Source organism: Rattus norvegicus, chromosome 1, assembly GCF_021556685.1.
Source record: "Rattus norvegicus strain SHRSP/BbbUtx chromosome 1, alternate assembly SHRSP_T2T, whole genome shotgun sequence".
Taxonomy (NCBI): Eukaryota; Metazoa; Chordata; class Mammalia; order Rodentia; family Muridae; genus Rattus; species Rattus norvegicus.
The window spans coordinates 254,148,852-254,174,994 of NC_141534.1; the positions used below are offsets into that span (position 1 = coordinate 254,148,852).

General features: G+C 47.9%; 2 protein-coding genes across 12 annotated transcripts in view; one reads left to right on the plus strand and one right to left on the minus strand.

Moving 5' to 3' along the window:
* Positions 1-5,716, minus strand: part of Mms19 (MMS19 cytosolic iron-sulfur assembly component) — a 37,124-nt gene extending 31,408 nt beyond the window's left edge. For 6 of the 9 annotated variants that reach the window (XR_015649660.1, XR_015649645.1, XR_015649669.1 and 3 more), the window contains exon 1: positions 5,580-5,713. Coding sequence is in view for 2 of the 9 variants with exons in the window: in XM_087606251.1 (XP_087462377.1) it covers positions 5,580-5,694 (115 nt within the window). In the remaining 7 variants the exon portion in view is untranslated. Of the gene's footprint in view, positions 1-30; positions 349-5,579 lie in introns of all 9 variants that reach the window. The other 3 variants (XM_087606315.1, XM_087606288.1, NM_001271596.1) reach the window with 2 other exon arrangements.
* Positions 5,717-6,016: 300 nt separating this feature from the next.
* The window catches only part of Ubtd1 (ubiquitin domain containing 1), a 51,154-nt gene continuing 31,027 nt past the window's right edge, over positions 6,017-26,143 (plus strand). For 2 of the 3 annotated variants that reach the window (XM_087564089.1, XM_087564088.1), the window contains exon 1: positions 6,251-6,587. Coding sequence is in view for 1 of the 3 variants with exons in the window: in NM_001013153.1 (NP_001013171.1) it covers positions 6,518-6,587 (70 nt within the window). In the remaining 2 variants the exon portion in view is untranslated. 3 annotated transcript variants of the gene reach the window in all.

The following is a 26,143-nucleotide window of genomic DNA, read 5'->3' on the forward strand; positions in this document are numbered from 1 at the left end:
AAAAAGTCTTCCATTCTGCTGGTACTTTACCTGGAATTATCTATCTGAAACATCCCATTGTTTGTTTACCATCCTCACTTCGCCTCATTGCCCAGAAGTCCTTTACAATGTAGTTTCCGAGCCGTCTATTCACACCTTTACCAGGAGTCCTCTCACTCAGTCACACGAAATGGGAAGTCCTCGTCCTCCAGTTAGAAGTGCTCTGTTCCAGTCCTGGTCTGAAGACTTATACACTCAAGAGTCAATACTTATGAAGCCTTCCTTAGATAGCCCCAAACAGAATCACTCTCTTCCTCTTTGGTGTTCCTTATATATTCTTAAAAAGTTGTTTTCCTTCAATACTGCTGTCTGTCATTAAAGCAAAACTGTGTTAGGGTTTAAGACAGAAATACAGAGGGTCTTACATTGTAGCCCAGGCTGGCCCTGAACTCACAGAGATCTGCTTGCCTCTGCCTCTTGAGGGCTGGGCTTAAAGGAGTGTGCCTACACACCAGCTAGACAGAGAGTTCGTAAAAAACGAAAAAAAAACAAACAAAAAACAAAAAACAAACAAACAAACAAAAAACAAAAGAAATCCCCCCAAAACGAAAAACAACCTATGGTCTATTGGGCCAGAAAGGCATTTTAAACAGTGTCTACCATTCAGTGTCCCCAGAGTAATATAGGAAAAAAAAAAAAGTAACAATAGGAGTACATGTTCTGGTTTATGGAAATGGGTTACTAAGTTTATTTTGTTCTTGAAAGCAGGGTCTCTTGGGTTGGGGATTTAGCTCAGTGGTAGAGCGCTTGCCTAGGAAGCGCAAGGCCCTGGGTTCGGTCCCCAGCTCCGGGAAAAAAAAAAAAAAAAAAAAAAAGAAAGCAGGGTCTCCATCCTATGGCAAAGCCTGAGCTGACCTACAACTATTTATCCCAGGCTAGCCTCCATAACTCATGGTAATCTTCCTGGTAAAGTCTCTTGAAAGATAGGATTATAGATGTGAGCCACCTGTGGGCTTGGGCTACTAAATTTAAGTCACAGTAAGTTTTCCCAAATAAAAATAACCCAAATACACAGAAATACTATCAGTTATGCCTTTGTACTCCTGGGGTAAGAGAACCTATAATAGTTAATTTATTTTTCCCAAGGGTAGTTTTACTAGCACAAAGGAAAAATGTAAGTTCCTTTCCCTGTATAGGACGCGCAGTTTTTACAATGTGTGCAGGGTTTTCTGTGTGACAATGGCCTTGCTAGCTTCCCTAACTTTACATGCTTTCCTCAGCCAAGTCAGTCCATGTGGAGCATGGAGAAGGGGCAAAAGCAGGGTTTATGTGGCCACTGATGCACTAGGAACAATTAGGTCTCTGTCTGATGGAGCCTCTGTCTGATGCAGCCTCTTGGAAATCTGGAGTGGCAGCCCAAGGCAGGGAGGGCCAGGCTGGGGTGCTGTGGGCAGAAGTGCAGGAGTGAAAAGGAGAATCCCCCAGGAATGGGTTCCAGTCAGGCTCTCAAAAAGGCCATTCCTGGGGATGAGGATGTAGTTTGGTTGGGCAAGTGCTTGCCAGATGAAGGAGGCTCTGAGGTGCATTCTGAGCTGCATGGCACATGCCTGTAATCCTGGCACTTGGACCAGAAGGATACACTCATCCTCAGTAACACGAGCAGTTTTTGGCCAGTCTGCTTACATGAGGCCCTATCTCAAAACCAAAACAAAACAACAAAAGCCTTTCTGATGATGACAGTCGTTTCTCTACAACTATTCTTTACTCCTTAATAATTTTATTTCAGGAATAGTGGTTTCTTCAGGCAATCATGGTAAATTATAATATAGTGAAGGCTGAACTAACCCTAACCCTAATGATGGGGGGACAGTATATCCCTGCTTCTGTTTTTGGATAAAGTTACTTCCTCTTTTTCCCTGGCACCCAGGCTCTAAATGCTGGGTTCATCTAGGGTTCCCTTCAAGTCTTAAGAGCTAACTGGGCCTCAAATCTCACAGATTCTACTTTCATCTTTAATTCTAGTCAGATAAACTTTTCTTTTTACATTTTGTGTATGTGGAGGTCAGAGGACAACTTCAGAGAAACCGTTCTCTTTCTATCACGTGTGTCCAGAGGATTGAGCTCAGGATATCAAGCAATTTTAACTCACTGAGCCAGCCACCTCACTGGCCCCTAAATAGTTTATGGTGTATGTGTTCATGCTAGTTCCAGGGGACTCATGGTAGAAATGGTAGGGTCAGATGTGGGTACTTGTACAGACACACCTGTGAAACAAATCTGCTCATGGGTGCATGAGTGGGTGGGAAGTCTACTGGAGTTGGAGACGTTGTCTAGCCAAGGAAACAAGGAAATACTGGGGGAAGAGCACTAACTGGGCCTTGACTGTGAGGTCTAATTTGGATTTAGACAGAGCTGGTGGAGGAACCGGAAAGAGAGCACTTGGGAAATGGAGAACAAAGGCTCACGCCTGGAACTAAAGGTCCAAGAGGTCACTGGTGAGAATAAAGGCTGGACGAAGCACTGGCTATCAGTGAATGCCTGCCTGAGGGCCTTCATTCCTGGGCTTTCAAGTCATTTCCTTTCTAGTACCTGCATGTTCTTGGGGGCTGACTACTATTTCCAGCAGGAACCAGCAGGTGCCAGACAAAGCTGGCAGTTCTTTTATGGTCACAAAGGGTTCCTTCTGCATGTGTAACTTGTGAGAGAGCTGCTGCCTCGAAGGCTGATGTATTCATACTTCAATACTGAAGGCTGTTCAGTATTGTGCAGATTGGCTCAGGCAGGAGAAAGTGCATGTACTCTGGGGACAGTTCAAAACCGTCCACTTACCACAACCTGACAACAAAGACTCTATCAGTTGAGACTAAGAATACTAACTTAATCCTTCCTACATTTCCTTTCATTCTACAGCCCTTGCTTACAGGGCTGAACGCCTGTTACCTACAACAAGCCACTCAGACTCTCCTGCTGGAGTTCAAGGTTATATGATCCAGCTCTTTCAGCCCACTCAACCTTACTGACTACTACTCCATTGCACCAGCCTCCCTTTCATTAAGAGGAATCAATTACAACAGGGTTCACTTAGATGGGTTCTACAGAGTTAATTTTAAACCATACACGTACTACTAGTTTTGTGTCAGCTTGACACAGCTAGAAACATCATAGAGAAAAGAGTCCCAGTTGAGGAAATGCCTCCATGAGATCCAGCTGTAAGGCATTTTCTCAATTAGTGATCAGTGGGGGAGGACCCAGCCCATTGTGGGTGGTGCCATCCCTGGGCTGGTAGTCCTGGCTTCTGTAAGAAAGCAGGCTGAGCAAGCCAGAGGAAGCAAGCCAGTAAGCAGCACCCTCCATGGCTCTCATCAGCTCCTGCTTCCAGATTTGAGGTCCTGTCCTGACTTCCTTCAGTGATGGACTATGATGTGGAAGTGTAAGCCAAATACCCTTTTGTCCCCAACTTGCTTTTTGGTCATGGTGTTTAGTCACAGCAATAGAAACACTAAGACAAGATGATAGTTTAGGCTACCCCCTTTTTAGACTTAAACAAAAAAATGTATTTTATGAAAAAATAAAAGATGAAGGCAGTTATTTAAGTTATCTTTTTAAGATATGCATCCATAAAACCCAAAATTATTGTTCCCAGAGTGCACAAGTGTGGAAGAACAATTACAGATAGCATTAGATAGTAACTCTTACCTTGGTATGGGGGTGGGATTAAGTAAATATATGCCTCTGGGAAAAACAATGTTCCTGATATAGTTCATTGGATCTAAATCTTACCCCCAAATAAACCAAAAGTAAACACTAGTCAATGACAAGCTCAATAAGGAACTTAGAGATTAATGTATTGATTTCTGCAGTTTAAATGGGTAGGTTTGTGGTAATTCAAATTAAAAAAAAATGTTAGTGATAGGTTCTAAGTAGTGATTCTATGATCTTTAAAAATTCTTTAAGCCGGGCAGGGATGGTACATGCCTTTCATCCCAGCATTCAGGAGGGAGGGGTTTGGGTCTCTGAGTTCAAGGCCAGCCTGGTCTACAGAGTGAGTTCCAGGATAGCCTGGAACTGTAAGCTCTCTCTACCAGAGAGAGCCTGTCTCAAAAGACAATAAACAAACAGATAAATAAATAAAGATTAAAATTCTTTAGATTTTGTTAAATGCTGGGAAATCTCCATAGGAAAATCTGGGAGGAAATGGCATTGATAATACCCCATAACAGACTATACTTGATAAAGTTGTAAAATGTTACAAGCTTAAGCAGGGCTTTTTTTTTTATAAGATAGGGGCTCACACTGTAGCTGAGGCTGGCCTGTAGCAAACTTGCCATCCCCCTCCTGCCAAATCCAGGAACTAAAGGAATGCATTACCAAGCCCAGTCAATAGCAGACCTTTTTTCCCTCTTGATGCTTCCCCCTTGATACTTACCTCTTACAACACAGTTGTCTCTCTCACTAATTATAATGTTTTGGTGACCATAGATAGTATCTTATTTGTTTATTTGTCCCCAATTCTTTTCATGCTAGGTAAAAAATATGTGCTCAGAAATGGAAAGGCAGAGTGCATGTAGACTATTGATTGCTAAGGACCAGAATATATTTCTAGTAGTTCATTTCTCACATTTTCTAAAAGTTAATCTGTTTAATTTGCAAAAGAAACTTCTTCTCTCATGAACTTCCAAACGTGATTTAAAAAACCCTACATCTATTTTGTGTTCTATTTCTTAAACCTGACTCTGAATGCCATTCAGAAAGAATTCTAAGGTGGCCCCCTGGAATTTTATTTGTTCAAATCCTGGATAAACTCGGAACTAAGAGATTCCTAAAATTGGAACTCTGGGGAAGAAGGATAAAAAAATGAGACATTAAAAAGTCATGAATACAATTTATCAAAAAGCCTAGGGCTGGAGAGATGGCTCAGCGGTTAAGTGCACTGACAGCTCTTCCAGAGCTCCTGAGTTTAATTCCCAGCAACCATATGATGGCTCACAACCATCTGTAATAAGATCCGATCCCCTCTTCGTTGTGTTAGACAGCGTACTCACATACACAAAATAAACAAATAAATTTTTCTTAAAGCCTACTAAGACACACTAGTGAAGTTTTAAAGACACTAGTCATCTACACGCCCACCGACCTAGAGCCAGACGGGCTCCTCCCCTCCTCCATCCAATTACAACCACTCAGACAGTTGGAGCGCACGCTACTTCCAGGACGGCCAAAGTGTAACCCTTGAAACACAGAACCTTCTCACGTTAACACTCAGCAAACAACGCGGTCCTGCGGTGCAAGCACCAGATTTGGACTTGAATACCCAAGTCCAAGTCCCAGTTCCACTACCGGGCTCGTTTGTGCCTTGAACAAGTCTTTTACTCTCGGAGAAATGTAATGATTATCTATGGATTACAAAGATGCGAAATGTAAAGAAGGCTTTAAGGAAGATGCAAACTAGTTAGGGTAGTAGCGCTCCCAGTGGGGGCCGAGCGGCCAGAGGACCAATCACAATCACCTCGCCCTTCACTCCCTTCCCGCCGCGCGCCCGTGCTGAGGCCGCTCCCTGCGGTTCGGCCCCTGCAGAAGCCTCGCGGCGCTGCTTGCCATACCTGCAGCCACCTGGTCAGCGGGCCCCTCCTGCTGACCCATGACGAAGTCTTGCACGAGGCCACACAGGGCGCCCATAGGCGCCGCTGCCTCCTCCAGAGCAGTGGCGGCAGCCATGACGCGAGCCAGAGACTGTGGGAGGGGAAGTGGGTGTGGCCACGAGATGCGTCTCTTCGCGCACGCGCCTCCACAGCCAATAGTTGGGCGCGGGCCTCGGGGGCGGGGCACTCCCAGGTCACGTGCCTGCCCGCTCTGGGCCAGGCGGTTCCTTAAGGGACCTAACGGCCCCTCCCCAGAGGGCGGGGCCTGGGCTGGGGCGCGGCTCGGGGAGGGGAAGTGACTGCTGGGCACGCAGCCGGGGCGGTTGAAGGCGCATAATTCCCGGCGGCTCTCCCGGGGAGACGGACTGCAGGGCGGGCACCTGGCTGGGTGGGGCCGAGGGGCGGTACGCACCCTAGGAGAAGCCAATGAGAAAACCAGGCCCGGCCCGAGGGGCGGTGCCGTCGGTCACATGCGCACCTGGGGCGGCTGGCGGCCGTGGCGCGGGCACCCCGAGCGGGAGGAAGGGAGCGGGGCCGGGCCGGGGCGGGGTTAGGCAGGTGAGTGACAGGCTCCGGGGGGCCGGCCCCAGCTGGGAGCTCCGAGTGATCCCGGAGTAGCTGCGACGGTGTCCGCCCCCTCCCTCCGCCCCTCCAGCCGGGCTGGTCTCTGGCCGGGCACTGTCGCGGGCCCCCCTGGCCTGGCCACCTCCTTCTCCCCTGGCCCGCAAAGTTTGTGGCGAAGCCGGCGTCGGGCAGAGTGCGCCCCAGGGGAGATCCAGGAGCTCCCGATGCCGGGCTGCGGGAGCCATTGACCCGGGGACGCCGCGGTTCGGGACAGCAGCGTGGAGCAGCCTGCCGACCGCCGCCTCTGGTGCATGGGGACCGGCTGAGAAGCCAGCATGGGCAACTGCGTGGGGAGACAGCGCCGGGAGAGGCCGGCTGCTCCGGGACACCCCCGCAAGCGAGCAGGTAACGCCAGGAAAGGCAACGGGGTCCCGGCGCGCTGCCAGTTGGCCCTTGCCTTACCCGAACCTTGGGGTTCCTGAGCGACCTCGCTCGGCGCTCAGCGTTTGGGTTCCCCCATGGCTTCTCGAGCCAGACGGGGCCCTCCCTGGAGCGGGCTGACTGGGAAGCGAGTTGGGGTAACTGCGAGCGCTGACCCGGCTGCGAGGCCAACTCGCTCCCACCGGGAAGCGGGGAGTGGGGGCAGGGGCAGGAAATGTTTCCAGACCGCGACGAGGCTGGCGCAGGGGGCCAGGCGAATGCGCCGCTGGTCTGGCAGCCCGGGCCGGGGTCGGCCGGCGGCCGGCTGGGGCGCGGCGTGGGCAGCCTGCGTCCCCAGAAGTCGGAGCGATCGAGGCGAACACAGTCGCTCATTCCAGAGAGTCACTGTGTCATTATCGGGCTGCAGGTCGTTGTCTGCGGGAATCAGACTTGCAAAAACAGTGCAGGACCATAGGATAGAAATCTTTATTTCCCTCCACCTCTCCACCGGGCTTTTTGGAGCCTCCTGGCTGTCTGGGAGTCTAGGAAAGGTGGGGTGCGGGGTGAGCGTCGCCTTCGTGTTTGTTAGGAGCATTCTCGGCTCTTGGAATAGGATCCCTCTGAGCCATGAGAATGGGATCTGCTCTCTGGCAATCTTCGAAGCTCCAGTAACGCGGTCTCACTTTCTCAATACACCCGTCCTGTCCTGGTGCTTCGTTTGAGGGTCGTTTCCCTTTCTTGCACTCTCTTCTCTGGGGATGTTGCAAGGAACTTATGCAAATGATAAACTGTGGAACACAAAAAGACCTTCAACACTGGTCTCAATTTCCAGATTTACCTCTCTTTTATGTAAAAACACAGATCCAGAGAGGTTGAGCAGCTTCCCCTAAGTCACACAGCTAGTTAGAAGTGCAACTGGGATTGGAATCCAGTCTCTTCCCCCTTGTTACCACATACCCCTTTATGTAAGAGGAGCCACAGGCGCAGTTGTTAATGAAGTGGAAACTCTAGTTGGAGTTTCCTGTCTGCCTTGACACTGAAGGTGTGTTGTTTTGCTTGTGTAAACTGGGAAGGAGGATGGGGAGAACCAAAGGGGAAGCGGGGAAGGATGTGTGTGTGCTGGACAGGATGACTTGTACAAGCAGAAACGTTTTTATAGGAGGATGGAGTAAAACTTACCAAATTCCTCTTGAAAGCAAGCCTGGCCTTTCTTCTGACCAAGGAATTTTGTTTCCTCGTTCATTCATTCATTTATTCATTCATTCATGCATGCAGTCAAGCAGCCAGCAAATACTTCCTATTTATTATTATTATATATTTATTATATGCTCCGTCCTTGGTCTTGTAGCATGTTCTCATGGCTGACTCCCCTTTCCTAACTCAAACTCCGCACTGCTTTCTATCTCTGCTATCCTTTTCTTGGTTTCCTTTCTTTATCGTTTTTTTTCTTCCAGTGTTGAGGGTCAGGAGTTTACAGAAGCATTCTGCCACTGAATTGCACCTGTATCCTCCAACTTTCCTTTTCAATTTTTCTTGCCCATCCTCACCTGCCTACGTGCTGGTGGACCAGTTTGATGTTCTGGGTTTTCTCAGTACACTCCCTCCCAGAGATCGCTCACTTAGTTGTCAACTCTTTGTCCATCAGAAAGACCCTTTGTCTCTTAATTACCAGTTTGATTCCTAGCCCCCCCCCCCCCCCATGTCTAGGTAGACATCGGTACTGTGGATATCCTGGGGCTCAACCCATCCACAAGAAGTTCTGCACTTCTTTACCTGCTGTCCTGTACTCTGCTTCTGTCAGCTAGTCACAGTGGCCTGCTAGTCCTTTCATGATCATCCTCGGGTCTTTCCAAGACATCTCAAGCCGGGCTATTCCCCAGGCTGCAGCAAGCTCTTCAGGGAGGGCAGGCTCACCATCAGTCACCCATGTCATACCTGCACACACTTCATCTAGAAGCCACTGTGTGTCCAGACTGCAGTTATGTTCAGGACCTTCTACCTCTATAAGACCTTTAACTTTCAAGACTGTACAAGTCTGGCCTGGTCTTTTTAGAATCAGATTGCTTCCTCTTCCCTGACACTAAGACCACTAATGTTTACATAGACCATTTCCACTTTATGAGATTCTTCAGAGAACACTTCAAATCCCAAGTTCATCCACCCATCCTCTTCATCTTCAGGACCTTGATATAATGCAAACAGACTGGCCTAGAACTCCCTGTGTTCTAGTGTAGCCATGTGCCTAGCCTGGCCTTTAACTCCAATCTGGAGTACTGGGATTATAGGAGCCTACCACCACGTCCCACCTCTACATTTTTTTAATCAGCACACAAAATAATGGGTTTGATTTTTGACATTTTCATACATCTGTATCCCATTCTCTGCTCATTTCCATCTCCCCCTGAAGCTGCCTGCCCAGCAGGCCCCCATCCCCAGCAGAAAGATAGCTTCTGAGAACTCCTGCAGACACTTACCAGTGCCACAGTGCCACTTTGTTAACAATTATCTGTTCTGTATTATTAGTCATGTCTTTGAAGTTCACAGCCCTCTATCGGCAGCTGACACTGTAAGCCTGAAGACCTGGCTTCTGTCTTTTCCTTGTGTGTTGGTCTGTTTCTGTCCCTCTCTCCCTCCTTCATACAACTCTGTGTGCACCCAGTCTGCACTGAGCACAGAGGCTCCTACAGAGGAAGCACACAGCACTAGTTACTGTAAAAAGCTAACTTGACTTCATCCTGCCGCTTTAATCTTTTATGCAAACATTTTGCTGAAGTATATCTCAACATTTTTTGGCCTGCTAGTGAATGGTTCTTTTAATTCTGAGGACCCTACTATGAATAGTTTTATTCATAAAGTCCAAAGCCAAGAGCTACTCTGATGGATGACAGATTTGGTACAAGGGGAGGAATCCCTCTTAATTAACTTCATAGCATGTACTTGGCATCCAGTAATATCTGTGACTTACCTTTTGACAGGTACATAGTTTCATGTTGTCAGACTGATGCCTAGAACTAGGGGGCTCAAAGGTAGAATCCTGGCCTATATAATGTATAACTGAATCTCCCACACTGGGTTTAGGGAGTGCCTAACCCTTCCCCATAACTGAACCATAACTATTGCTTTCTTTTGTTCTGAATGGGACAAAACTCTGAACAGAGATATGGAACTGGATGGCTGCTCAGCAGGTCAAGCAAACCTGAGTTTAATCCTTGAGACCCACATGGTAGGAAGAGAAGGTGACCTCCTGAGTGCACTTCTTTGACTTCCATACTCCTGTCCAGGACAATGTATACATCTGTGTGTGTGGATGCACACTCAAAATCACAGAAAAACCTTTTTTAGAAGAAGGAGAGGTAGGCCACGGTGGTACACATTTTGAATCTTAGTGCTCTGGGTGCAGAGCAGGAGAATCAGTGAGTTTGAGGCCAGCTTTTTCTATATGAGTTTTGGGCTAGCGAGGGCTATATGATGAGACCCTGTCTCAAAAAACAAAACAAGAAAATCAAGAGGAAGAGCCTGAAGTCTGACCCTAGGCCTCTAACCCTGGGCACCTCACCAGGCTTCTCTCAGCTGCATTTATAACTTGTCAGAAGGGGACAGAGTCATTGAAGGCCACTAGTGCTGTGTAATCGTCCTCTTAAAGGTGATTGTTCCAAACTGGAGTTATTGCACTGAAATGTACCTCAGAATGGTACCCTTTGTCCTTAGTTCTGTCTTCTCAGTCATTAATGAAACGGACTCAGTGCCCCTGGTCACAGAATCTCGGTCAGAGGACATTTGGCCTTAGTTGGTTCTTTCTGTCTACCATGTAGTTTGTGGCAGTCACAAACACAGGTGCTCAATAGTGGTAGCAGGATCCTTCAGCCACTGCCACCTTGCTGGCCTGATTGTCACTGCTTTTTGGTTTTTGGTGTTTTTTTGTTTTTTTGGGTTTTTTTTTTGTTTTTGTTTTTGTTTTTATAGAGGAAAATACTATTTTTAAGATTTATTTTTATTTTAAGTGTATTGTGCTTGTGTCTATGGGTACCCACAGAGGCCAGAAGAGTGTAGGCTCTCCAGAGCTAGAGTTACCAGCAGTTGTAAACCGTCCAATTGTGGGTGCTGGGCACTGAACTCAGGTTCTCCATAATAGCGGCAAGTGCTTGGGACTGCTAAGCTACCTAGGAGCCCCACAATAAGTATGGTTTTCTTGCCCCATTTGCTGCAGTTCCCATTTGGAGCTCATTTGAATGCTAATGATTGGGAAAAGGAATATCCTGCATTTATAGTACTCTTCGTTGTTTAGTGACGTTTTACATTTTCTTTGGGTAGTAACAACTACAGACATCAAAGAAACCAATGTATTTTAAAATAAGTTTTGAGAATTTTTTTTTTAAGATTTATTTAATCTATATGAGTACACTGTAACTGTCTTCATGTAAACCAGGAAAGGGCCTCAGATCCCATTACGGATGGTTGTGAGCCACCATGTGGTTGCTGGGATTTGAACTCAGGACCTCTGGAAGAGCGGTCAGTGCTTTTAATCGCTGAGCCATTTCTCTAGCCCCGAGAGTTATTCTTTAATTGTTGCTCTGAACGTACCCTGAATAGACTCAGCTTCCCCTTCTCTAGATCCTGGCTATCCTGGGTGCTTTGAAGACTACTTGAGGATTTATTCCTATGGAGAGTACTTCCCACACAGCACCTCAGGTAGATCAGTATCCTGCCCAGGAACTGGGTGAAGCAACTGGGTCTGCAGCCGTGACAGAGAGAAATGGAGGTGGCAGAACAGGCCCCACCCTGTGAGAATGTGGGCTGAAACCCAAATGTCTGACTGTGATGTGCCAGGTGGATCCACTTACATTCTGGGCTCTGAAGCTCAGAGGGGAGAGCCCCGGACCCTGTTTCAGCCTGGCTGGGCTTGGCTCTGTGGTTGCAAGGAGTCTGCTTCTTGTGGGTCTGTGGCTAGTCTTAAAGGAGTAATTGAGCAGCTTCTCCATTTGCTCAGTAAATATTTGCTGATGACCAGGCACCTTGCTGACTGTGGTCAGGCATGGTCCTTGGCCACACAGAGCTTACAGTCTTGGGGGTACAGACAACACAAGAAAATGACATGATTACCCATGTGATCATGCTTATTGCTTATAGTTAGCTAGAATATATATACTAGTGACTCCCATGGTTATAATCTCAACCCATCCTCTCCACTTCCAGCCTTGAAGGTTTTCCTGTTTGTCCCATACCTCTGCTTCCCACAGTTTCACATCCAAACCAGACTGAGTCCCCACTCCTCTCCTACCCTCCAACTTGTTTCTGTCTCCGTTATTGGTGACTTCACTCTTCAGTTAGTTGTCCAGGCCTCCGAATCTCCCGTTTCCCTTGTCTCAAATTCCATATCCATTTAATCAATAAGGTCTGCTGGCTTTGCCCTCAGTATATCTGCACCCGACACTCTCCCTTCTGTACCACTTTGACCCTGGCTAAGCAAGGCATCATCGGCCTCTCAGCTGACCTTCCTGCTTCCTCCTTTGTCTCACACAGACTGTAAAACAGCACACAACGTGATGGTGTGACCTGTAGGTCAGATTTCGTGACTCCCTTGCTCACCCCTTCCTGTGACTCCCAGCTCCCTCAGCATCCTGCTGGTGGACTACGAGGCACCCGTTTACCTATCTTTAGGCGCCTGCTGTTCCTCTTCCCAGCCCCTTGGAGTCTGAAGTGGTCCCATCCTCTCCTCAGCTCTCCCAGGCCATTCTTCTGGAAAAGCATCCCCTCTTCCTTTCTTGGCATTGTCTATTTCCCTTCTCTATTGTGTTTTCCTCCATACTGCACAGCATCACCTAATGCTGACTGGATCCTCTTCCTCTGTGTTGTCAGAAATTTAGTCTTCAGTACCAACAGCAGTGCCTAACATGGTGGGTGCCTAATCAGTTTTCTGGAATGAATTAATATGTAGCAGAGATCGGATCTGTAGGAAATCTAAACGTGCCTGCCTGTATTAGAGCAGGACTGTGTTAGAGGAAAGGACTTGGGCTACAACCTGAATAACCTAGGACCAGCATGTTCCTTCCCCAGGAGTGGATATGGCTTCCAGTGCCTGGGGTCTGACTCCCAGTGGGAGCCTCATGCTGGGAGACAGAGACACTGAAGCCAGAGCGCTTCTTAGGACAGCACCACTGCGAAGGTCCCAACCAGGCAGGAGCACTGCTGTTTGATGTATGCAGGCTCACCCTGTGTTCGTAGTCTGTAACTCACAGGGTGGGGAAGAGGTGGCCCTGTAGAATGTGAGGCAGGAAGTCAATCGAGGTGGATTCCAGGCCTCTTCACCATTGATTTGGTAGAGCATTTTTAGAATCATAGGATTTTAGAGCTGATATCTTTTTTCTTTACCTCCTTTTTTCTTATTCAGCTATTAAAAGGGAGAACAAAGGCGTATTGCACCCTACCTCGGTCACAGAACTATGGTGCAGCTTGTATCAAAACTGCATGGACTCCATCAAGCATTGATTGTGATGAGGTCACGAAGTGTGGAATAGTCAAGGTCAAATGTATTCAAAAGGAGGAGCATTTAGTCTCTGTTATGTTCATGATTGGTTTTGTAGGACAGATCATTTGTTTCATGCCTGGTGAGCCTCTCTTTCTATATAGATGCATATATAAGCTGTACACACATATTTATGTACATATATGACACTGTTTCTAGTTTACTGCAGCAAGAGGTTGTGAGGGTGAAGTTAGCTAAACAATTCTACATCCTTTTCATGCTGCCTGGTCTCAATCCAGGCTTTCCTCTGACGTTGGAGGGAAAGGCTTTTCTCCTTTCTCTATTGTAGTTGTTTGGGTGGTGTTGGGTAAGCCCCTTGACCTCTGTAAGCCTCAGTTTCCCTGTCAGTGTTATGGAGACACTGTCTCTCTGTTGAGAGAGATTGTAAGACTGAAACAAGATCCTGGGTGGAAGGGAGACTTTGTGAATTTAGAAGTTGTCTTTTCAAAGCTACAGCATTTTTACAAAGACATATCCAGTGATTTTCTTCCTTTTAGATCACTGAAGGCTACTCTTTTTAAAGTGAAAACCTATAAAAGATGTAGTTAAAACCTATTTCTGGATGGAAATCACTAAACCGAGTAAGATTCTCTTGAGTAAGACAGATGTAGTATAAAGAATGCTGTGTAACTGGTGGTTGAGGTCACACCTTGCATGTGTAAAGCACCTGCTTGTTGGGAGTGGGGACCCCAACAGGTCTTCTCTAAAGCTTTATATCAGAAAGAAGAGAGCGCTGGCTGGCGAGAAAAGTGATGGAGCAGAAGGAAGCTGTGAGCCGTTCTGCCTATTACTGTGCATCTAACAATGTGAGACCCCTGAGGCTTAGAGCTGAGGACGCCTGCCCAAGTGGTCCCATGGCCAAGGTATTGTGGCCCATGTTTCCACTGACAACCTTGCTCAATCTTCCTGGCAATTAGTGGTCACCTTTACCCCTTAACAAGCAGCCTAGTTAATAGGGCCACTCAGGAAGTGGAAGCACGTGAATGAAAAGTTCAGGGTCAGTTTAGGCTACATAGCAAGTCTGAGGCGAGCATGAGATACTGTCTCAACAAAACAAAGCAAACACTCCCCTCCCCCAACGGCTAACCATACATGTAACATAAAATGTACTTTAGTTTTAATGGCATTAAGGGCCTTACCCATGCTAAGCAAGTGCTGTACCACTTAGCCATGCCCCTTTGGTTTTTAGGTGTGGGCTTAGTCTGTAGCTCAGACTGGGCTGAAACTTGCTATGGAGTTTAGGCTGGCTGTGAACTCCTATTTGTTGAGTGTCTTGCCTCTGCCTTCTAAGTGCTGGGATTCCAGAATTGTGGCCCCAGGCCTATGTAGAATATTTTCACTATTCATCAGATTATAGCATGTGCCAAAGTGTCTTTTCAAAAGTAGAAATAGCACCTAATTGTCCTGCTATTTTGCTTCTGTATTTTTATAATATCCACCCTAATGGTTTCTCATGTAATGGACATTTCATTTGGGCTCAGATAGCCCCTTTGGTGTCCCGGGCAACACAACAGAACTTCTTGCATTTAGAGAAAGAGCAGTAGATTGGAACTTGAAATCTGAGGGCTATTCCTGATCGTGGGTGGAGGCTAACATCTCTGTTGGAAAGAATCTGGCTGGCTTCTGGGTTTCTAACTCCATGGCTGGTGGTTGGGAAAGATACAGTTTGATATTCTGATAATTCATCTGGCTCCTAATGTCACCTTACTCAGGCCTAGGCAGCCACTAATCTTTGGCAGACAGGAGGGGTAGACCTATGGTTCCCATGGGGGAAGGTAGGGTGTGTCCTGGGGCTTTGGCTACATGGTGAACTGCTTGGCCTCACAAAGCCATGCATATACTCTTATATATTCATATTCTCTCTCTCCCTCCCTCTCCCCCCAACTCCCCTGCAAGGCTAGGATCTCCCTTGCTTTCAGAGCATTGGAGAGAGATACTGAGCTCTGTGTGTATCTTACTTGCACCATCCTCGACCCTGGTTTTTGTTGCCCTCAAGACAGCCCATTAGGACAGGGACTGGAGCCTCTGCAGTGTCCATATGGTTACAGTGGTGGAATGGCTCCACACTTGCTGCTGCTCATTCTATGAGGCAGGTTCTAGGAGCAGAGTGAAGAGTGGATTTCTAAACGCCTAAGCCTGGGTGTCTGAGAGTCAGCAAGCAGCCTGTGTCTGACAGTGAGCCCACAGGCTGCGGGGTTAATTTTAAGAACTCAAGAGTTGCAGCTAGCAGGTCATCTGGGGCGCACCATGTTCCAGGAGCCTCAGGTGCAGGATCCAGGTGAGTCCTATTAGCCAGGGGCTGCCACCATCATCTTTAAATAGGTAAAGGAGCAGTCCCAGAGAGACAGTAATGCTGTCTAAGAACACACATCTTGTTGCACCGCCGGACAGAACCTTGATTAGCTGAGACCTCAGAGCCCAGGCTTTACACACCACAGATTTCATCATTGCCTTTTTGTTTCTAGGGTTTTTGTTTATTTTTGTTTTTCAAGACAGGGTTTCTCTGTGTAGCCCTGGTTGTCTTGGAATTGCTCTGTAGACCAGTTTTGCCTTGAACTCAGAGATTCCTCTGCCTCTGCCTCCTCAGTGCTAGGATTAAAGACATGTGCCACTACCTCCTGGGAAGGCCCTGGGCTCTAATTCCAAGTCCACAGAGTATGTGTGTTGCTGCAGCCCTGTCCAGAGCTGGAAGCACCTGGGCTGACAGCCTTGAGAGCTATACAACCCCATGAGAGCGCTCCTCTGGCCGTCTGGTTCTGGTTCTGCCTTGTTTGGTTTCCTGGCCCCAGACCATGCCTTCACAGGCAGAAAAGCCAAGCCATCATCCTCTTGGCACATAGTAGGTACTTGATAGATGTGCCTGGACTGCTGTTTGAGAGCTTAGTGCTGGAGGCAATGGAATCCCAGCCAAGACTCTGATCCAGTAGAGAGAGAGAGAGAGAGAGAGAGAGAGAGAGAGAGAGAGAGAAAACAATGGCCATTAGAATGCAAATGTGACTACTTTCCCTGCCTTCTCCCAGGGAACCCCACTCCCCAACTCCCAGGTGCCAGGGACTTGAAGAAAGGAGTTGCCCACGCTTTGCCGCCTTTGAATTATTCTCAAACTCCCAAGGGAAAGCGACAAAGGAGAGTCCCATTAGTAAGTGCTTGCAGGATCAGGCCTCACTCTGATTAGTAAGTTGAAGGATCCCTTGCTTTGCTCAGCACTTTGTAGATTTCACAGTGCTTTCCCAACCACTGTGTACTGTTGGATCCCCACAGCCTTCCTGATAGGTAGGCTGGGCAGGAATCCCTTTTCTCCTTCCAGGCACCCAGACTTGGTAGAGCCCTGAGCTGCCCCAGGTTATTAGCAAACATCAGAAGCCTGGGGGGGGGGGGGCGCACTTGCTCCATGGCGTGCTTTATATGTATGGGTGTTTTGTGTTTTACCTGCCTGTGTGTTCGTGTACTGGTGTACAGGGAGGGCAGAAGAGGAGGTAGGATCCCTGGAACTAGAGTTACAGACTCTGAGCTGTCACGTGGGTACCTCTGGAAGAGCAGCCAGTGCTCTTCACTGCTGAGCCATCTCTCCAGCCCCGCCACTGCCTTCTTGCTGTGTGTGAAAACCTCAGGGCAGAGGAGCTTCAGTTTCTGCCTCAGGAAAGTGGAGACCAGGGTGACTATTTAGAGTCACTAGGTTAAGTGTGACGATGAGTGGGAGTGACAGCTGAGTGCTCACACCCATTTTAGAGAATGGTGCTGGGCTTTTGCAGATATAACCAAGCAGAGCACCTGGTCCTGTGAAGACTGTCTTCCCCAGTGTCGAAAGGAATGGAGCATAACTCCTGCTCTGACCTGGGACGTGGGCTGGTGGTCACCCTCTGGTCCTTTCTTTTGAGTGTACAGTAAGACTGGCTGTGAATTTTCTTTCATTCACAAATACTAGAGTTCTCTGGAGGGAGATTATGAGATAGATTTCTTTTGGTGGCGGGAAACTCGTAAACATTTTATTCATTTGGTGTCTATCTTTATTATCCCAGATCCTCTAGCCCATCAGCTTTGTAATCTAGGGCAAGGTAATTTGGATTTTTAATTTTTAGGCTCTCAGTTTGTTCATCTGTAAAATGGAAGAGCAGTACCTACCCTAGAGGGTAATGAGGATTCAGTGAGCTACGCTGGGTAAAAAAGGAATGTGCCGGGGCACATTAAACCAGCAGTTAAATTAGTTATTATTTACTAGTACTTCTCTGCTTGGTGGCTGTCTTCCACCAAGATAACCAACTGATGTTCAAATGTGAGTCCCGATTCCTCAATTGTTTCTAGGATTGGCTACCATTCTTTTTAATTCCATTTATTCAGGAAGGCAAATTGTAAGCAAGTTGCCAGACAGTGATGTTATTATGGAGATAGCCTTGAATTCAGCTTCATTTTTTAAAATGTGAATCATTCACAAAAACTTGAGAACCTCAGCTCTCATTAGTAGCAAATCATTGGCAGAGCTCCCGGCCGGCCGCTCTTGCTGATGAGTTCAGCAGCAGCCAGCAGCTGTTCTAGGCTACCTCCAAACAGACTAGACAGTTCTTGTTCAGTAGGTCAGATCTTAGGAGGGCACTCAGTTTGCTGAGGCCTACCTCCAAACTGGCTGGCCTGTCTCAGACTCTGGGGCTTCTTTCTTGGAGCTTCTGCTCATTTGTCTGATGCAGGCCAGCTGTGGTCATGCAGTGCCCCTCCCCAGAACCTCTTCCACCGATCGGGTGAGTGCTGTTGAATTACATGTAGTATGTATGCATTTACACCTGTCTTGTGTGATCGTCCTGAAAAGGTGCCCTCCCCACCCCAGGTGAGGGCTTCCGCACTCGTGACATTAACTACTGTGTGGAAATGGAAGGGGGCTCATGCAGTACAAAATGGAAGGATTTGGACTTAGACCATTCATTCCTTGTGATCCTCCTGCTTTGGGTTCCTTCTCCACTCTACCTGCTTTCCTTCCATTTCAGCAAAGGGCTCACTGGTCTCTAAACAGGTATGGCTGGTTTCCTGACGTCACTGCCACTCATGACTACACAGTACCCTGCTTCTGCCAGTTTGCTAAAGCTCCTGAATGTTCCAGAACGTGTATTTGTAACAATGTTAATAGGTCCGTGCTCCCAGTGCCACCATCTCAGCATCTGGGGCAAGCTACACTTAACCTCGGTGACATGGGACAGTACACACAACATCGCTGTTTTGTTTGTCCTAGCAAAGGCACCCTGTTTTCTCACACGCTGTTTTATTTCCCAAGCCCTGCCCCAGAGCTGCAGGAATCCCTGTACCAAAGTTGGTACGAGTATTAATCTCTACCACACTCATGGTAAGTCCATTCCCAGTAGTTAACATTCAGTCTTTAGTCCTCGCATTGGTCTCGCAGTGTAGGCCTGTCACTTCCACTTAATAGAGGCCCAACAAGTGAGGAAACTAAGACTTTGAAGGATTGGATTAAGCCAGGGCTTGGTGCCTGTCAGGCAATCACCCTGCTGGTGCTGGCTGTGAACAAGACCCTGGCAAGCAGAATTACTGCTGCTGTATAGTGGTACCTGACCACTCCACTAACCTCCCCTTTGGCCAGATGTGAGAAGCACAGGCAAAAGGGTTCACTCCTATTCCTCAGGGAGTGCAGTATGATAACGTGCAGGATGTTGAGTTTTCTCCTACCCACACCTACCCCTCCAGGCACATCCATAGTTCACAGCACCAGGATTCCCAAGGGACCTAGGGGTGGCAGTGCCCAAGGGAGCCCACAGTGCTCTGCACAGCCAGTTTATGCCCAAGGCCAACTTCTGTGCACTTCCTGTGCTCTGAACCCTCAAGGCTGCTCCACAGAACCCAGAGCTCATCTGGGTCTGGCTCTCTGATATTCCTGGCATGACCTTGTTCGGGTCTGGTTGCTAAGGACATTGGAGACATTATTTGGCTAGAAATGTATTGCTACTGTGACTTTTACATGGTTTACCAGAATCCTTTTACAATTTCCTCTTATTTATCCTGTTATTGGGGTCTCTCTAGAGACAGGATGGACTAGCAAAAGGCAAAACACAAAGGGGTGAGGGCAGCCACATTCTCCAGGGAATGCCTGTAACCTGAAGCCAACCCTTTCTGAAGCTGAGCCCAGCTTTGTTCTTCAGTTCAAGGTTCCTGATGGAAGAGGCAGGGCCTCGCTGCCTGGTCCTTAACCGTCAGGCCTATTTCTCCTGAAGGCCTGGGCCAAGAATTCAGCTTGCTATAGTTCAACAGCACCTTCCCTTTGGCATGAGGGCTGTGACCCGGAGGCTGCTTCCAAGAAGCAGCTGCAGCCTTAGGCCCCATTCTCCATGTGCCCACCACACTGTGCCCGTTTGGGTCTCAATAGATAGCCTCAGCTCTAGAGGGGAAATGAGAATTTCCCAAAACCTGCGAGGTCGACAGGCTTGTCCAGATACATCCATCAAGGGACAGGGACTGGTATTGTGGGAGTTCCCAACCCAACCCTAACCCTGAGTGAGAATAAGTTGGGTTACAGGGGACCCAAGACACTGGTCAGTACAGACGTGGTGTGCATTTGATGCTCTGGTACCAGATAGGAAATATGACCCTGTTTGCTGCGTCATTTGCAATAGTTGGTCCTGCCTCACAAACAGGTGTGCATGGCATACTCGTCCATCACATCATCTGTGATGGCTTATGGAGGACTGCCTGGAGGAGGGAGCAGAGGCAAAGACAGGGTAGTGTTTGCAACAGCATCTGTATGGACAAGGCTTGAATGAGACAAAGCCGATGTATAGACATTGAAGACAAGTTGAGATGGGACTCAAGGTATTCAGGTATCATCTCCAAAGGAGACAACTAAGGTGCTCCATGCAGGGCAGGAGTTGGGGTAGCATTAGAATAGGGCAGAGTAGGCATAAATGGGCGTGGTTTGTAGAAAGGTTCGTGACTGGAAAAAAGAGTTCAGGTGGTAGAGAAACAAGCAGTAACATTTTCTTCATTGTAAAATTAGAGTTTATTCATATAAAAATGTGAATTACAATGCAAAAAGACCAAATAAGAAATCTTTGTATTCCTGCCACCTGGAGAGTCTCTAGTCCCTTTGATGTTTATCTAGCTCCTCACCCTCACCCCTTTCTTCGTTCTTCTACACCAAAAGTATAGAAGATCTTGCATAGTGATCAGGTGTTTGGATAAATGGGAGCTCCTGTTGGTTTGCGTTCAAGGGAGCAGATATATGAAGTGACTTGGGAAGAGTCACCTGGCATGGTGAGCAGGTAGGACTGGAGGCTGTCACACTCAGTGGTTTTAGCATTTAAGATTTGGGACTGGAGATATGGCTCAATAGTTTAGAGCACTTGTTCTCGCAGATTCCAGTACCCATGAAACAGTTCACTGCCGTAGGTTACTCCAGTTTCACTGGCCCCTTCTGACCTTTGAGAGCACTAGGCATCCATATCGTTCACAGACACACAATATGAGCAAAGCACTCATATACATAAAATAAGTAAATCTTTTTTTAAAAAGGTTTAAAAACAGAATTGGAACTGATTTAATCACTCATCTACCTCATAAATGTCAGGTTGACACCTCCAGTCCCCCCCAGAGGTCAGGGGTCAACGAAAAGAATTTCACCAGAGTTGTCTGAAACGCTTGCTGCCACTTCATATAACCCAACCACCTTCCCAAGGACTCTTTCCCAGTTGCCACATGCTTTCTCCAGCTGCCCTCCTCCAGACTCATGGACACAGAGCCAAATTTTGCCACAGCACAGACCTTTCTACTATGTGAGGTCATTTCAGGGGAGAAACTATATATAGCAGAGGACCAGCATCAGGACAACCCCACATTGTCAGGCCATTTAGCGTCACCCCTCCGCTGATGCTGTCAGGGTCACCTTAGACCAAGCTGTCTGGTGGGAATGGGGTATGACAGGAGCATCCCAGGGCAAGTGTCCTGTGTCCACCACACAAGGCACTGAAACTCTGACTCCTCATCTGAATGATGGCGTTGGTCTGGTCCAGGATTCTTAAAACATTTTTAACTACTAAAACTCTTGCAGATGGAAGTCACAAGAAGTAGTAAATACAACCAAATGGACACTGCATTGAGAGAAGCCAGAGAAAACGGTCCTCAAAGACTATACTTAGGTCCTTGGGGTCTACAAAGGGCACATTTTGAAAACTAGAAGACAAATGTCCCTCCAAGGTGTCTTCCAGTCATTGTACTATTGGGTCTAGCCTTATGTTTGGTCTCTGGGACTAATGACACATTGATATTGTCCTTGGTTTTAGAGACTGGTAGACATCCTGAGCAGATCAGAAATGTCAGGGTAGGACAGTCAGGATGGTACAGTTTGCAGGAGCTCTAGCTTGCCCTGCTGGCCTGTGCCCCGAAGGCCTGTAATTTCTGGCCTTCTCCTGCTGCCTCTCCTTTAAGTGATGATTTGCCCCAAAGAAGAGATGAGAATGAGGATGCGAGGCATTCTGGGTGAGGAACATGCATTTAATTTGAGCAGCCTGGGGCTGAGCTGCTTGCCTCACATGCGGTTGTGGGGTCCAGTGGTGCCTTTGGCAGGAATGGGAAGTCTCAAATCTGGGGCCAGTTTTCCTTCATTTAGCAACCATTTGTGGAGCACCTGCTTTGTATTCTTGGAAAAACTTAAAAGGGAGACCCTAGCTATATTAGGACCCCCAGATCGCAAGTAATGCAAACCAACTGAATCTAGCCTAATTTGGCAAGAGCTACAGAAGGGAAATTGGCCCTCTGTGGCTCAGCTCCTGGTTGGCTTTCCTCTGCTAGAGCTGCTTCTGTCCAAGGCTTGCAGGTCCTGGGTTGCTGCTCAGATGGATCGAGGTCTTTCCACTCGAGTCTGCATTCCTAGAGGGCCTGGTTGATCCTGCTCTGGTCTGCTTAACTCTAGTTAGGATGCAGCCATAGAAGACAGAGAAGTCTGGTATAGGCCGCTCCAAACATTGTACGTTTTGGTGACAGTTCAGAAAAAGTGAGCTGGAAGCTGCCCAGCTCGAAAACTCTGTGCTCCTGCAGGCCTTCATGAGGAATTCTAGTCCTGGGAAGGAAACCAACTGTGTGGGGAACATGTGACAGCCACACAAGGGGACAATAAAACAGTACCTTTGGCAGTGCCTACTTCCTGCCTTGTAGAAGGCTTACCCAGCTAGGGCTGTTGAACCAAAGAACAGGGTTCCCTGAACTGTATGCCCACAGAGTTGCACAGAGCAGCAGGAGATAACCAGGTCAGCTCAGAGAAGGGAGTGCTCTGGGGCTACTGCTCCCAGCACAGGCCTGAAGATGGTCAGGGATGGAGGTTGCTCTGTCTCTGGGACCTGAGAACATTTCTTTTTTTCTAAACCTCTGCTCTTGACTTTCCCCTGGTAGTCACATCCTTCTTACTCATCAGCTCGCTTCATGACCTAGCATACCAACATCCTCCACATCCCAATGGTGCCTTACATCCTCACAGCTCTTCCAGTCAGAGTTCTGTGCATACTAGAGAATGGATCTCTGCATGAAGGAGCAGAAGAGCTAAGAAAGAGGACCAAGAGTATAGGGGAGGCTGGGGAGGCTGGCAGGTATGTGTTCTGAGGAGGGGCATTGGCAAGAAAGTCTGGAAGGGCATCTTGACTGTAGAACTTAGGGGCAGAGCTGTGGAACTGAAGGGAAGCCACGGGAGACTGTGGCTATCCAGTTCCTAGGGCACTTCTGGAGTAGAATAAAAAGGAAGGGATAAGATAAGGTGAAGGTCACTTAGAAGAACAGGGTGTTCAGGTAGAGGGGTGGGTTGGGGGTCAAAATGCAAGGGGTATAGAAGCCCACTGAGGAAGTTGATGGACCCAATGACAGGTTAGCTGCACCAGTGGGAGGACTAGAGGTGTGGAGGCAGATGATAGGAGATCTAGGGAGGGCTGTATGAGTGTGTGTGTGTGTGTGTGTGTGTGTGTGTGTGTGTGTGTGTGTGTGTGCACTAAGCAGGTATTCTACCTCTGAGCTACATACCAATCCCTGATTCTTCCTCAGAGGAGCAGAGCCCTGCTGGAAGGTTTGTAGTTTCTTGCTTAGGCTGAGGAGAACTTAATGTCTTCATAGCAGAAAAGGAAGTTCTGGGGTAAAGGGGCAGACTGCTGCATCCCCAAGCTCTACATCTTAGGAAGTGTGACCTTGGCCAAGTGGCCCCAGCTTCCTCTTCAAAATGGGAACAATATCTGCCCAGTCCCTCAGAGTGGGGGAGAGTCAAGGGTTCTGTATGTGACAAAGCTTTGTACACAGCAAACCCAGTAAGCATAGGCATCTTGTTAGCATGGCCTTTGGTGGACACTGCTACACAGTAGCTCTTTGGGGACAAGGAGACCCATTAGGCCTAAGATGTAACTTGATACTGCCTCCACCCAAGCCCTCATACTCCATTCAGATGACAAACTGCTTGTGGGACTTGGGCGTGGTGTGGGGCCCTGTCCGAGTGACCTTTAGGTCTTCATTCCAGATGACTTCTCTTGGTCTCCCATGACAGCTCTGTGCGTGTGGTCAGGGCAGGACTGGGTCAGGAGGGAGATGGCTGAGCTGATCTTCCAAGGGAGAAAGCAGTGCAGGAAGGACCTGTGGGTAGGCCAGCTTACCCTTGATGTCCTGCCATGGAGCTTCAGGGCCACGCCTCTGTCCATCTGTGCTGGCCTCCGTGGCCTGCTCCCATCAAGAAAACCATGGCGCTCATGTTCCTGAGACACCAGGGAAGTGGGTGGGAATGCTGCTGCATCTGCTTTTGTGAGTGGCCTAAGAAGAGGACCAGATGGTGGTAGAGAGTGGAGGCTAACGTCTGGGGCCCATTGAGTCTAGGGAGGCAGAAGAGCTTCAGGAAAGGGCCAGGGTCAGGCAGAGGAGAGGCTATGATGTTCCTTCCCATCCTGCCCTGCCTTCTCCGTCCAGGCTGATCGGTCCTTCCCAGATTCCCTCATTTAGGACGGGGGCCCAGCTCCCCTCTGCTTTCAACATCCTGTTCTTCCTGTAGATCTAAAGCTTCCTTTACTCAGGAGCCTGGCCTTCCGAGCCCCACACTGCCTTTGGTGTGTGCGTTCCTCACCCTATAGCTTCTTTGGCTATTTCTGTTCATTTTCCCCTCCCAGAGCCTCTGTGGGAACTGCCTGCCCCCTGCCCCAGGCCAGACTTTGAATTCCAGTGTCAGCCTGTTCCCAAACTAGGCCCCTTGGCATATTACTTTTCCTAAACGCAGCTGCTGCGTGTTCCCCTGACCTGCCCAGCTGTTCTTGTCCTCAACTAGAGTCCTCACTTGTGACAGTAAATAGGAAATGAAAAGCAGAGGGTTGCCAGGTGCCTGCCGACTACCCTTCCAGCTGCTCAGATTCCTACTGGGAAACAACCACAAGACGAGACATAAGAAAGCTAACACTCATACTTCCCATGCCTCTTAGAATCTTTCAGGTTCAGTGCAAACATTTCAGATGTATTACCATCTTTGTGTAAGCTGCTGAGCTAAGTCCTAGCCCCTGCCTCTCACAGGTGAGGGATACTAAGGCTTGGAGATGTTCTATCTCCCCAGTACCATCAGTAAGTTGGATCAGACCCGACTCTGTATCGGTCTGACTCCATGGTTGTTCTAGCCTGTGCTGCCCTCCCCTCCCACTGGAGGAGGAGAGTTGAAGGATTGCAAGGCAGTGCATTCACAGCCCAGATCCTGCCAGCCGAGCCTCAGCTTCTCCAGTTCTCCATTTGGCTGTCAGAAATTGAAGCTAAGACAGTTGAGGAAACGCCACAGTGTTGCTCTCAGAGCTGAATGCTGTGTTCTCCATACCCTGGGCAACACAAAGGGCATTTGGGTGGGAGTGCTATGAGTATTTCTCTTTACTGTGGATTCCTCTGCTCCAGTTGCCCATTTCACAGTTAGGAAAATGCCTTCCTGAAGCGCCAGCCCAGTGGTTCTCAACCTTTCTAAAGCTGTGACCTTTTAATACAGTTCATGTTGAGGCAAGACCCAACCATAAAATTATTTTGTTACTTCATAACTATAATTTTGCTACTGTTATGATTTGTAATGCAAATTATCTGGTAGACAGAAATCTGATATGCCAAGGGGGCACAATCAACAGGTTGAGAACTACAGCCCTGGACCTTTATTTCACTTGGTGCTGTCCTGATAGAGGGGCAAAGGAGAAGCAGCTGTTTTGTTTTTTTTTTTAAGACTTAATTATTTTATGTATATGAGTACTGTAGCTGTCTTCAGGCACATCAGAAGAAGGTATTGGATCACATTACAGATGGTGGTGAGCCACCATGTGGTTGCTGGGAATTGAACTCAGGACCTCTGGAAGAGCAGTCAGTGCTCTTAACCACTGAGCCATCTCTCCAGCCTGAGAGGCAGCTGCTGAATGCCTTGAATTCCTCTGCAGCAGTGTTGCCACTTAGACTCTGCTGCCATCGTTCTGCAATGCCCACAACCTGCCCTCTTCTGCACACTCTGTACTGGCGTGGGCCATTTCTGCTCTCAGAGGCAGCCCTTTATGGCTGTCATAGTCTATGAGTAGTGACTGTCAACGGGGAGAAAGAATAAATTGTGGTCTCTGGGGACTGTGGCAAATGAGACATTTGAAAAGCATAGTGAATACATAATCACGTTTTAGGTTTGAAAATATTTTATAAGTAGAACTGATGAAAGGAGAGTTTGACAAAAATCTTAACTACTGTGGTATTACTTCTCAAGTGAAATATGGCTAGGTATTTCTCTCTCTCTCTCTCTCTCTCTCTCTCTCTCTCTCTCTCTGTGTGTGTGTGTGTGTGTGTGTGTGTGTGTGTGTGTGTGTGTGTGCATTTTATCAGAAAGAGATGTGTTCCCTGAAACCTCCTCTTTCATCTCTCTTTCGGCCTTGAAGGGATGTACTGAAGGCCTTTGGGCATGGTACCTATCTTAGGGGGCTCAAGAGAAGACCCCAAGCTTAAGCAGATGTGGTAAACACTGACTTGCTAGGCTGTATCAAGTTAAAGGGAGACCATGCAGCTTACAGGCTAGGGA